The 13,092-nt window shown below is 38.0% G+C and overlaps 1 protein-coding gene across 2 annotated transcripts in view; it reads left to right on the forward strand.

The window, feature by feature from the left end:
• Nucleotides 1–13,092, forward strand: part of CCDC169 (coiled-coil domain containing 169) — a 29,968-nt gene that overhangs the window by 15,166 nt on the left and 1,710 nt on the right. For both annotated transcript variants that reach the window (XM_068930061.1, XM_068930062.1), the window contains 3 exons: nucleotides 4,862–4,960; nucleotides 5,947–6,000; nucleotides 9,879–9,955. In XM_068930061.1, the coding sequence (XP_068786162.1) occupies nucleotides 4,862–4,960; nucleotides 5,947–6,000; nucleotides 9,879–9,955 (230 nt within the window). The remainder of the gene's footprint in view (nucleotides 1–4,861; nucleotides 4,961–5,946; nucleotides 6,001–9,878; nucleotides 9,956–13,092) is intronic.

Consider the following 13,092-nt stretch of genomic DNA (forward strand, 5'->3'; position numbering starts at 1 on the left):
TTATTGCATTTGGTATCATTATTCCTCCAGGGCCGAATCAGTACCCTGGCATCTGCATTGAACCAGCTGCATTGGCAGCAGAAAATGGGCATCACTTCTGAAAAGATTAAATGAAAAAGTATCTAAAAGTAGTTTGCTCTTTAGGTGGAAGAACTTAAAGGAATTAGGCCAGTAGCATCACTGAGGAAACACCCAGTTGTCTTTCATGACTAACACCTGCAATGCCAGGTCTTGCTGTCTTCCGTAACATTGATGGACAAACTAGTGGGGGAATAAGTAGCGGGTCTGGGTTTGCACAGAGCAAATTACGGGAGCAGCATGAATTTCCATGTTTACTGTGTTTAAGTTTACTGTGGAGATAGTACATACATACAAAATATGTTACAGGCAGGTTACACGGTTATAATCTTTAAGGTGCAGTCAGGTCAAGAGGGCCAAAAAAATTAGTATCCTAGCTTGACAGTGCTGAGGCCTTCTGTCTCTGTCTCTTTTGGCTCTGTACAGACACTGATGTTGTAATGAAACAGTGCATGACTCTAGTGGAATTTAGCCAAATTGTCTCTTTAATCTGCAGTTTACTTTTTCTCCCTGGATCAGCCAACTCTGACTGTATTGAATGTAGGACCATTCTGTATTATGGCAAAGGTTTCATCTGCATCCAAGGTATTTCTACTTTAATTAGAAGAAAAAAAAAATAACAACAACGCTTTTCATGTCTCCACTGTGTCTTTTATAACAGATTAAAGTTAATAACAGTTAGTCATGGGTGAAGCATTCTTGAAAGATATAGCTCTTCTATTGCTTTTTTTTTAATCAGTGAGAGGAGTTATTTTCTCTTGGCACATCTTTTGAAAGCACTTCCTCTTCTGCCATGCTACTGCAAAATCCTGACTTTAATGAAAATTGTTCCCAGGGGAATCTCAGTAACAGCCTTTTTTTTTTAATGAAAAATAAAGTTTGGAGCTGAGTAAGGAACAAAAATGATTTACAGAAGATTATCAGACAAAAGAAAAGATGGAATGATATGCAGATAGTAGAAAGGAGAAGACTAGAGATTTCAAACAGAAGAGGCAGATATATATGTTTGATGACTCTTAGAAACCATTAGCAGGACTATCACTTCGCAGATCCAGCAAATAGAAGGGCTTGATGATATCCAAGGTCAAGGATATAAGTTATCGATCTGAAGTGAAAAGGCTCTTTATAAGAATGACATAATCTTTCAGGTAATGACAAATGACATTTTGAAGTTCACTCTAGAACAGACAGAGATGGTTGTGCCAGGCTGGAGAGATGCCCGGAAAAGTGGAAGCTGAAGTGATCTGCCCAAGGAACAGAAGAAACAATTAGAATAGTAAAATGAAGATCAAGCGGCAGTTTAAGATTTTATTTTGGATTTTTTGACCATTGACAAACATTCGTAAACAGCTTTCTGAGAAATAAGACTATATGGCCTCCTGGAGCTGGGGTTTGCATGATAAGTAGAGGAAAAATTACACACAAAAAAGAGGGGAGAATAGTTGGACAGATTCATATTATCTTCCTTTCTGTGTCTAATACATAGGAAAGAAAAATGTGTTAAATAAAGGCATAACAAAACATTAAGAACAGTAAGAGGAAATAACTATTGCTAAGACAATGGTCAAGTAGTCAGTACCGAAGGTGAAAGAATTCAGCCTATTCTAGCTAGGAAAATGCTTGAGTTAGAAATAAAAAGAAAAAAAAATCTGGACTAGATGCTTATTTCACACAAGGAGCCTAGGCAGACAAATGGAAGGACGGAAGGACCTAACTAGCCTGAAATCTAATATATTGATAATGGGAACATGCTGTGATAAGAGGTATTAAAGGTATTATACACTTTGCAGGAAAGACCAAAACAGAGATTAATGTGCCTCTTGCGGATACGATTGATAAACTTTTGCATTCATGCACTTAGTTCTTGGTTCATCATCTGTTTGGATTAGATCATCATGAGGAAGGATAGGCAATAGATTTTTATTGAAATCATATTGGGAAGTAATATTGAAATACATACTGAAACGATACGAATGAGTTAAATATTAAGACACCAGTATTTACTTGTCTATATGTAGATGTCTACTTGTTAGCTAGATGTTTAGCTCCTATTACAGGCAAAGGAGATCTAGTCAATACAGGCACCTGAGCGTTTCGATTCATGTCTAGATTCATTCAAGCAGACATCTGTGCTGGGATAGTTGTGTCAACAAAGGGACTTGCAGCCGTTTCAGTGCAGAGTAGCCCACTGCCCGGCCAGGAGGGCATGTGCCTCCTGCAATCCCAATATCCTATCTGTCAGCAACACATGGAGACATGGCTATTCTTGGACACCCTATGGCATCTGAGATGGCACCGGTCGTCTGGGTTTAGCCACATGAACTGAGTTCTTCACAGCTGCTCAGCTGAATAATTTTCTGAGCTTCAGTGATTGTATTGATTGTGACTATAGTGGGAGCTCAGTTCACATATGGGCAACCAAATTTAGATAGCGTCACCTCAAACTGAATCCCATCCATATAGTTAAATATAGATAGGAATATAAAGTTTGAATGGATATGCATTTGAATAAAATATTATTAGATGACTATTTCCAGCAATTATATCATGTGTGATATTTGTAAATAAAGACTAAAAAACAAATGCTATTAATAATGATGAGGCACAGATCTCAGTGGATGTTGTATTTAACACATTTTATCACACAGTCATGGAAGAAAAGGAGAGAATGCTGCTTTAGGCTTAGGAAATCTAGCAGAACATTGTAGAAGAGCCAGTCAAAAACTGTTAGATCACATGACAATGAATTAATTCACTGTAATTTAAACATGTATATATTGCCTAAGTTTTCAGTAAGGACAGAAACAATGAAATGCAGGACAAAGGAAGAAATAGCTAATATCAACAGGTGCTTGGAAGAGGACATGACTGTAACCAAATCCTAAGGAGGACTCCAGGAGTTGGATATGCTCAAATTGAGGGAAATGGGTAATCTCCACTTTAGGAATCTGAAAGAACTGGCTTGGTATGTCACTGATATGATAGCAGGTGGTTTTAATAAAGTTGTGGATGATGACATTGTGTACCACTGGAGAAAGGCAAATCTTTTGTGCAGATTTAAGATGGAGAAAGAGAGGACTAACTGGGGCAAAACCAAACTGAAATATGGATTTATGAAAGGTGGCTCATTGTATGTTGACTTCCTTTGATGGGACAATACATCTATTCACAGGATAAAAATAGTAGCTCTATTCACTATGACCTCTGATAAAGAATTTGATACAGTGTCACGTAGGAAGTGACTAATTAATGAGAGAAAATGAAAATTAGTATATTTGTTAAAGGAGTAAGGAGCTGGCAAGTGGAACATGGTAGTGGAGACTGGTGAGGGAGAAGACAAGCAAAGTTGTTCCAAGATCAGGTTTACAACTAATCTCACCATTTTATTCATGACTTTGACACACATGATAGAATATGACATTTTCTCCTGATACTAATTCTGTAATGTAATAGAGATCTGGATGCTGTGTAAAAATAGAATGACACTGAGAACTAGATTATTAAAAATGGGATTAAAATTTAATAGTATAAATCAGAGGTTTTGAGCATAATAAATTCTGTTATGACCTGGAAGCTGATCACCTGGACACAGCTGCAGAGGAGAATCTGGAGGTGCTATTTGATCCATATTGACTGTGAGCCATCACCATGGAGCTGTGAAAAAGGAAAACAGAATCCTAAAATTTCTCTATATAGATAGAGAAGTATTACTACCTTTGTTCAAGGCAGTGAGATGGCTTCTGGAGTACTATCTGTGGATCTGCTCTCCCATGATTGAGAAGGGTGAGCTCCAACTTAATGTACAAAGGGGCTACTATGATGATCAGATGAACGAACAGCCCATTATGTTAGAGTTGATTTTTAAAAGCTCAGCTTATTTTTCCTAGCAAAATGAATGCTAGCAAAAAGATATTCCTGTTTTCCATATGTACATCCTAGTGGCAAACACCAGAGAGAAAGAAGAGCAATTGCCTTAAAGATAATGTCAATGCAAGAACACATGGGTATAAACTGACTGTGAGTAATTTGAGGCAAGGAATTAAAAAACTGCCAACTCTTAGAGCCTCCTAATAAGAATGTATATAGTGAATGGAGTGGATAAATTTATGAAAAGGATTACAAGAAGCAGTTTCCTGTCATAGAAACTGAGGAGGTCACACCTGGATATACATCCTCAGTGTGTCCCCACTACACAGCAAACAAAGAACTGGCCAGTGCCACTAACCAAAGAGGACTCTACCACTGTTATTCCAGCTCAGCCCAGTTGTAGACAAAGTAAATGGCTATACATCTAAGACAGTTTATTTTCCCTAAAACATACTGCTTTCTGGCCAGGTTGTTGTGAGTTATCTCTGACATGCCATGTGACTCTTCATCGGCCCTCCTGGCAAGCGGTTTCAAAATGGATCTCCAGGTTGGATCTGAAATCCTCCTACTGAAAAGTAGCCATGGGAGTGAATTTTGGTTAGAGATAGGGAGCAATTCTGGGTGGTCACCACAAGGTGATTTGGCTTACCTAACAGTAGCAAGTCAAAAAACTAACTCTGTGTCATTTTAACACAGTGGAAATCTGAAGTGCTTAATGATAATAGTACCACATAGTTAATCACTTTTTTCTCTGTGATGTGCCAACAGGAACCACGTAAACAAAAAGGGAATGATTAGCAAATAGAGTGACAAAGATCATGACACCTGAAGAATAAGGACTGTGGTGGTGATTTCTGACTGTCTTTATGCAGAATGGGATTACTTGAAAATATTGATTTCTTTGCTATAACTGCAGGGTTCCTTAAAGCAGATTCTTAAGCAACTAGAAGAAGAGAAGAAAAGTCTCCAGAACCAGCTAAAAGACTATGAACTTAGACTGGAACAAGAAGCAAAGGTTTGTAATCTCTGTATGCCTCTACTCTGTAAAAGCCATTATGTTGTCCGACAAACAGTCTAAAGCAGTGGAACACACAATAGATATCCCAGAATCACAGAATAGTTGGGGTTGGAAGGGACCTCTGGAGATTGTCTGGTCCAAGTACCCTGCTCAAGCAGGGTCCAAGCTAGACCAGGTTGCTCAGGACCAGGTCCAGTCAGATTTTGAGTATCTCCAAGGATGGAGGCTCCACAACCTCTCTGGGCAACCTGTTCCGGTGTTCAACTGCCCTCACGTATGTTCAGATGGAACTTCCTGTGTTTCAGTTTGTGCCTGTTGCATCTTGTCCTATTGTTGGGCACCACTGAGAAGAGTTTGGCCCCATCCTCTTTACTCCCTCTTTTCAGATATTTATACGCGTTGATAAGATCCCCCTGAGCCGCCTTTTCTCCAGGCTGAACAGTCCCAGCTCTCTCAGCCTCTCCTCTTATGAGAGATGATCCAGTCCCTTAATCGGTGCTCTCCGCTGGACTTTCTGCAGTAAATCCCTGTCTTTCTGGTGCTGGGGAGTCTAGGACTGGACACAGTACTCCAGCCCAGGAGGCTGTTGGCCTCCTTTGCCAGAAGGGCACAACGCTGGGTCCTGTTCTGCTTGTTGTCCGCCAGGACCATCAGGTTCTTCTCTGCCAAGCCGCTTCCAGCAGGTCAGCCCCAGCATGTACTGGTGCATGGGGTTCCTCCCCAGGTGCAGGACTTGGCATTTCCCTTTGTTGAACTCCATGAGGTTCCTCTCTGCCCATTTCTCCAGCACACTGAGGTCCCTCATAACTCTCCCTCCATAACTCTCTGGTGTGTCAGCCACTCCCCCCGGTTTTGTATCACCTGCAGACTTGCTGAGGGTGCATCACTGAAAATGTTCTGGCATTTGTTTGCTTCTTCCCTTATGATTCAACTTTTTAAATATTTTGATGAATTGTAGCATGCAATCCTTATTTTAAGTGTAGGCTTACCACAAAGCCAATGATGAGCGGCGCATGTACTTCTCAGAGATCTTGCAGGTAAGAAAAAACTATAGCTCAATAGCTTTTAAAAATCATTATGCTCTTTGAATACAGCAACAGCAGCTATTAATGCCATGAGGCTAAAGTCTGTTATCACTGTATCCATCTACAATATCAAAAGCTGAGTGTTTATTTTTCACAGTCAGTAATTAAAGGATTCCTTTATTTGGCTTGCAGTTTGTTTATTTTTAAGTAATTTTTCCTTTTTGCATCAATTGGAATTTCATTGCTTCCAAGGAAGGATAGTCATAGTGCCTTTCACTGAGAAAGCTGAAGCAATTGTCTGATACTTGCTTACCCATCCGGTAGTCATGAGTATCATGCTGCAGTTGAATGTTTTTGCTAAAATGAACAGAACAAAATTATTAGGAGCTGTGACACTCACGTTAAGTTTTAATTCCTCTTTTTCATGTTCTCTCTTTTTTCTTTTAAAGACAAGTTAGCCTGCCAACTCAGAATGACAAAACTGTACATACTTCAATTAAATTTACAGCAGAAGGGATGAGGTACCTTATTTTTATGAAATCAGAGATTAGATTTTATTGCTGCAAATTACATGGTACATAAAAATGATTAAAATGAATTGTGAGGAACTTTTAAAGATTTCTAGTACTTCTTGTTCTGAAAGAGCTCTTAATTCCTGAATAATGTAAAAGTAATAGCTTAGTGTGATACTCAAGACCTATGCGGTGGAATGACTGTCACTGAATCCCTGGCATAGCTAACTGGGGTGAAAGGCTGTAATTAGCAATGTTTCCATGCGTTTGCACAGTAGTGCAAAGTGATTCTCTTACGTGGTTCAGTGCTGCTTTGGGGATTCTGGAAGAATTGCTTAAGCTAGTTTTCCCGACATTAGACCAAGTAAAAGCTCAGGAAATGCCAGTGATAACTGTTAATTTCTTCGTATTAGCAGTGACAGTGGAAAATGCAGGAGGAAGAAAATGATTTTATTACTGAACATGCTAGCAAGAAGAGTGCCCCCTGCATTCTTAAATTGTGTTCAACTGCACTTAAACATTTGTACTTTAAAGCTACACTTTTAACGTTTACACTTAAACATTGTTTGAAGTGAGGAATATGCATTAGGGAGAGCATTTGGGACTAGGATTTTGCCACCTGCAGTGAAGGTAGTTAGTGCTTACATTTTCAGTAACTGATTGCATTCCTTCAAAATAATTTTAGGGCAAAATATTCAGATTCATTTCACCTAGCTTTAATTCTCTGAATGTTAAACATCCAGTCTAAAGTAGTTGTAAAGGATTCTCTGTAATCTGTGGAGAGAGAAAGGCATGTTTAAAGCACAAACCATCACAGCTGTTTTAGATTAAGATGAAATGAATTTCCTGCAGAGTTATCCATCTCTCTTCCTGAGCTGTAAACAGAGCCTAGATGATTTGTTTAGATAACACCTTTACCTTCCACATGGGTAATCTGAACATGATAGTCAACCTCATCATGGTTGATTCTTGGTTGCAAAAGGATCATTAGCTTATCTAGTCCCTTCAGGTCCTGTTTTCCTATGAACTTGAGTTGATTCTTGCTTTTATGTTATTTTAAAATCTACATATGCATGCCTTCACTTTTAACAGATGATTTTAACAATGGAGGCATAAATAAATGTATGTACCTCCCAGACTGTTTTGGCTATATTAAAATTTCACTATCCTAGAGTCTGTGCTGTCAAGTTGGCAGCACTTGAGTTAAAGAGATTTACCCTTAGGCTAATATTTTCCATACATTCCAAAATAAATATTACCACAGGATGTTGTTATCCTGTGGCAATGTATTCCAATGACTCTCTCGTAATTACAGAGAATGGATGTACTATCTTTTCTGGACAATTTTTCCTTATTATGTTTGTGCTTTTCTATAGCTCTTAATAAAACGAATACAATGGAAGCTTTTTATTGGTAGGTGTTTAAAATTTTCAGATGCTAAAAGCTTTTCTTGGTTTTTTTTCCATTTTATTTTGGAACCCTGCTGCTGCCTTCAGAAGCAGAAGCAGAGGAGAAAACTGCTTCTGAGCAGCTGTTTCTTTTAATTAAATTTTTTAGTTATCATGTGCTTTTCTGCGTTTTTACAAAATATATGTATCTTCTGAGTGCTTTTGTTGTTTGTGTTGTCTGGATCCATAAGGAGGTAGTCGATTTTAAATGATATTCTTAAAATAAACTGAACATTTCACAAACTTTGGAAGTCACGCTACAGGCAGCAGTGATTTGTGGTTATATTCTTGTTTGCTTTTTTTGTTTTGCTTTCTGTCTGAAAAACTGTTGGTTTTGGATTTGGGCTCCACAAAACTCCAAAGCACTTTCTGGTGGTTTTCAGAAATTTAGAAGTTTGAGAAGCAGGCGAAGAAGATCCAGAACAGATCTTTAAAAGGACCTTTTTCTCAGGCCACATTTTTTACTATGAGTTTTTACTAGCATAGTGGAGTCTGATTTGTGATTAAGATTGCCTTGCAGAAAAAGAAACATAGATTTTGCCCCTGGAAAACTGTTTGTGCTATTGTGGCTCATTTTAGTTGGGGCAGCCCTGGAGTAAACTTTGCCAGCAAAAGCTGTGCAGTGGATATTAATTTTATACCATGGCAGTGTATATTCATAGAAATAAAAAATCTGTCAAAGCAGTCATAGCATAGGCCTTGCCTAATGGGTTGCAAAATGACAGGTGTTAAATCATGCTTGCTGTCGTCTTCACTAGAATTCTTTCAGTGCAAAGAATTTAGTCTTGCCTTCAAGAAATTAAGTCCATGCAGATCCTATTCCTTTTTTATACATGCACTCCGAAAAAATTCTAGTTATACCTGACTTTGCTATGAGTGCGTCATCAATACTTGCCTAATGCATTATATACAGGGAAGCACATTAGAAGCCATTGTCTTGCGAGCAGTGAGACATGTGGTTCTTTTCAGTCCCAGAGTTTTTTCTGAGAAGTGTAGGATGTTTTCACACATGCTCTAAAATGAAAAGTTAAAAATAATCCAGACTTCGCATCTTGTTTAGATAGCCCTCAAATCTCTAAGCTTTCAATCTCCAAGCTTCCAAAAACATCTTCACTGTCCCGCTGTAGCTGGTACCTTGTACAGGTAATGATTATTATGTATTTATTGCACATTCCTGACAGATCTCTTTGAAGGGGCTGAGAAAATTCCATTCACTTGCACCACGCACAGGTGTGCAAGGCAGCCAGACAAGTCCCACACTTGCTACATTTTCCGTTTTTCTGTCCATGCGATAGTGTCTCTCTGAGAGGAAGTTCTAGTAAAGGCAGCTGGATAAGCCAGCAAGTGCTGGGTGGGGAGGCAACAGGGTGAGCTAAGGAAGAAGAGAACCAACTGATTTAATCCTCCTCAGATTTTGTTATGTGCAATACTAAGGGCGATAACTGCTTTTTTTAGATTTTTAGTACGTCCACTACTGTAGTTGTGACCTCCAGAGTATGCAGAGATTTCCATGCTGTAGCATTTTTTTTAAAGTAGTTCCTATTCTTAATTAGTGACTTAATCATTCAAAAGTACAATTAAGTAATTATAATTTAATTAGTTTTGTTTCTCATATAGGAAAATATTTTAGAAACATAGTGCTTCTTCATTGAAGATACAGAGTTCTAGGCAGTATGACCAAAAATACACTGATTTGGAATTACATATTCTCTGATTATCCACTTTACTAAATAATAGTATTCTTGTACAGCAAGAAATTTTTGCATGTATTTCAGTCCCCAAATCAACAAGATATCAGGATAATATGTGCCTAAAGTACTCTGCAGCATTAAGACCATAGCTGGTCTAAATTAGTTTGCAAGTATTTTACTTCCTTAACTGTGATTGTAGTTAGGTTTTAACTTGTTTTGTAAAAATGTGACTATTACAGACCTCAGCTACGCTTAAACTTTTTGAAAGGCAAAAACCAGATGCAATGGCAGAGAAGAGAGAAAGCCAGATACTGAGGTAAATTGCTTTTATATTCCCTCTGTTTTCTGGTTTATTATTTTTTGCTTTGAATACTATAACTTCCTGCTCATATTAAATATCACTAAACATAGTCCTACTGACAAAATGTGAATGTTTAGCATCATTCTGGTACTGCATTACAATCAGTTTTATTTAATATTAAGTATGTTGCAAGACTGAAGGTGAAGAACTCAAATATTTAAGTGGCCTTTTTGGAATCGGACAATACTTTTGATGTTCTTCCCTTTCAGCCTCTTTTAAAAATGGATCAGTTTTTCTATATTACTGCAGAGTTTGAGCAACAGTTATGTCCTCTAGTCCATTAAGAGTAACTAAATTAAATGTTTAGCCAGGAGCTTTTCAGTTAGCAGAGGTTGTAAGGCTTTTTTTGTGGATAAGAATGTGAGTAATTTTAGATGGCAATGTCTAAAGGCTTAATTGTTTAACAGATTTCTGGTCAAAGCAGGGCCGGGTTTTAGTTATATGAGTTCAAAAATTTAAATGTGAAAAGAGCCAAGCTGGAGCTATATAGAAATAAAATATATTTCTGCTTTTTGTGGTCCTTGTGAGAAAGTTTGAAATTAGAGGTGTTTTTTTTTTTTTTTTTAACTGAACTGGAAACATTAAGAACATAAAGTACTAAGAATATAGGGAATCAGATCAAAAGTATGTTTAACTCAGTATCCTGCCTCCAGTGGCCATAAGTAGACCCTCAAAATTGTGTGAAAACAGGGTAGGCAGATAAAATGTTTGCTCGTGGTGCTTTCCCAAATATTTTCCATTTGGAGACTTCCTGAGCTGCTGTGGTTTCTGCGTCACAATAAATTATTCTTAAACAAACCCAAACACTTAGCGTTTGACAACATCTAAAAATACAGTGAGTAAATTATAAACATGAAAATGTGTAGACTTGCTTACCTGCTTTATCCTTTCATTCTATATGTGTATACAATAACAGGATTTCTTAAATTGCAGCCCTAGAGCTTCATGCTCCAGCAGATGATATTGGTACAATATGAGTTTAACGTCTGCAACTGAAGTTTCTCAGTATTGAACAAGCACTGTATGGGTCTGAGATTCCCTATATACCACCAGCATGTTGGTTCTGGCCCTGTTAATGTTTAGCATAGCTCCTGTGGGAGGCTGGGAAGTTAGGACTAGGAGAATTCACTGTCTCTGCAGAGATATTAAATACCATCAGCCAGATATTGAGATTTACTGAGTAAGAGCACTGGTCTATGATTATCTGTTGGGGTTTTTTTGCTGCTGTGTTATTTTTATTAATTTATGTTAGCAGATCATTACTTAGGCTGAAATTATATGGTGGAGGGTCTCTGTAATTCTCTTTATAACAAATAAAAGAAAATATAGTTGCCTGCAATTACTAGTCTCAGAAGGTGCATATTGGAACAAAATATCCCTTTCAGCCACTCCCCTTCAGAGGAATATTTTCTTTTAACTTTTCAAAGTACTTTACACACATGAAGGGAATTGTTCATCCTTTAAATTGTCATTGGTAGCACTAAGGACTACCTAGTTTGGAAAGCATTGACTTTTACAACCAGTGACTTGTAACTTTAAATTCAAACTTTGGTCTTAGCTGGCAACATAGACATAGGAATGGGGACTTGGCATAGTATGTTGAGGAAATACTAGGTATAAGTACACACTCGTCAATCACAAGGTTAACACGGCCATTGTTATGTTATTTCTTTTTAATTATGTATTGATTTACTGCCTGAAGGATGTTCATTCAAACTGACATTAATGAGAAATAATTTCATTCAAGTAAGTGAAGACCTGCTTAATTGAAATTAAACCTCTCCTTGAGAATAACTTCAAATTTTTCTGCCCAGAGTTCTTACCTCACTTCTCTTGGCCTTTTGGAAACCACCTGCCTTCACTGGATCTCAAACCATACTACAAAATGTTTAATGTTTGTTTTAATGTTAGATTTTTATGATAGATGTAGTTATGCAAAGTCCAACCTGTGTTTTTAAAGCAGCACTGTAACGTTTCTGAATGGTAATTGTAAACACTAATTTTTGATGTGTTCTGTTTACTGGCCATTCAAACATAGAAGCCAAATTCAGTAGAGGTCATTTTATGGTATTTCACAACAAAACAAGAAAACAAGATAGCTGACATTTGTAGAAAAACGTTGATGCCTTGATTCTTCATATCTGTTAAACAGTCTGGGGAACCAATTTAATGTCATTCTGAGCCCTTACTGCTAACCCAGGCATATAGCAGAGCCTGATAACTCCCTTTTAACACTGTGCTAGCAGCAGCTATCTGGCTTCTGGTTTGCAACTGGCTTAAGTCCAGCTGGTTGTGAGTAGAAGCAGCTTATGCTGCCTGCAGAGTGCCACACAGATGTACCTTGTCTGCCTGGTTCAGCTCTGCCGTGGCTCTTTGGTTAATCAATAGGATTTGAATACTCGATTTATTACTGAGCAAATGTGGGCCTTTGGTTCTGGTCTTCAAAGCTTTAAGTGGAATCAACTTCATATCCATGTGGGGCTAGCTCTCCCACCACGCTGCTTTTAAGAGCTGGAACAAAGGAACCATTAGTCTCAAGAACAAGACTAGCAAGCCCTAGAGACAGGCTTTCTTGTCTGTTTGCCCAGAAATTTGAAACTTTCCCAGATCCTGTCAGCACAGCTTCTACCACATAACAAAATGTTTCTCTAGCTATCATCATGCATATAAAGAGCTGATGTTGTGATATATTTTCCTGCAGAACCCTTATTATTTGGGAGAAATACTGAAACCCAGTATATAGCTGTTAGAGTATGTGAAGTGCTGTAGGTCCACTGTAATGTTGAACAGGGAGAGAAACAAAGGTACTTTGCATAAAAGTAGAGATGCATCCTGCTTCATCATGAGAATGACCCTTCTTCCAGTTTGTGGAATCACCATTTTCCCTGTGGAAACTGTTTTATGTTCCCACTTAGACAATCAAGATGAAAACAGGTCTTGTAGGCCTCATGTAGGTGGTGTATCTAATAGGATTTCCTGTGTAAGATCATGGACTCAAGAGCATGGGTCTCCAGAGTGATGTATCTGCAGAGAACTGTAACTACATGTATTAGAAGTGTTTTTCCATTTTTTAATGGGGATTATGTAACTGA

The sequence above is a fragment of the Struthio camelus genome, chromosome 1, assembly GCF_040807025.1.
Source record: "Struthio camelus isolate bStrCam1 chromosome 1, bStrCam1.hap1, whole genome shotgun sequence".
Taxonomy (NCBI): domain Eukaryota; kingdom Metazoa; phylum Chordata; class Aves; order Struthioniformes; family Struthionidae; genus Struthio; species Struthio camelus.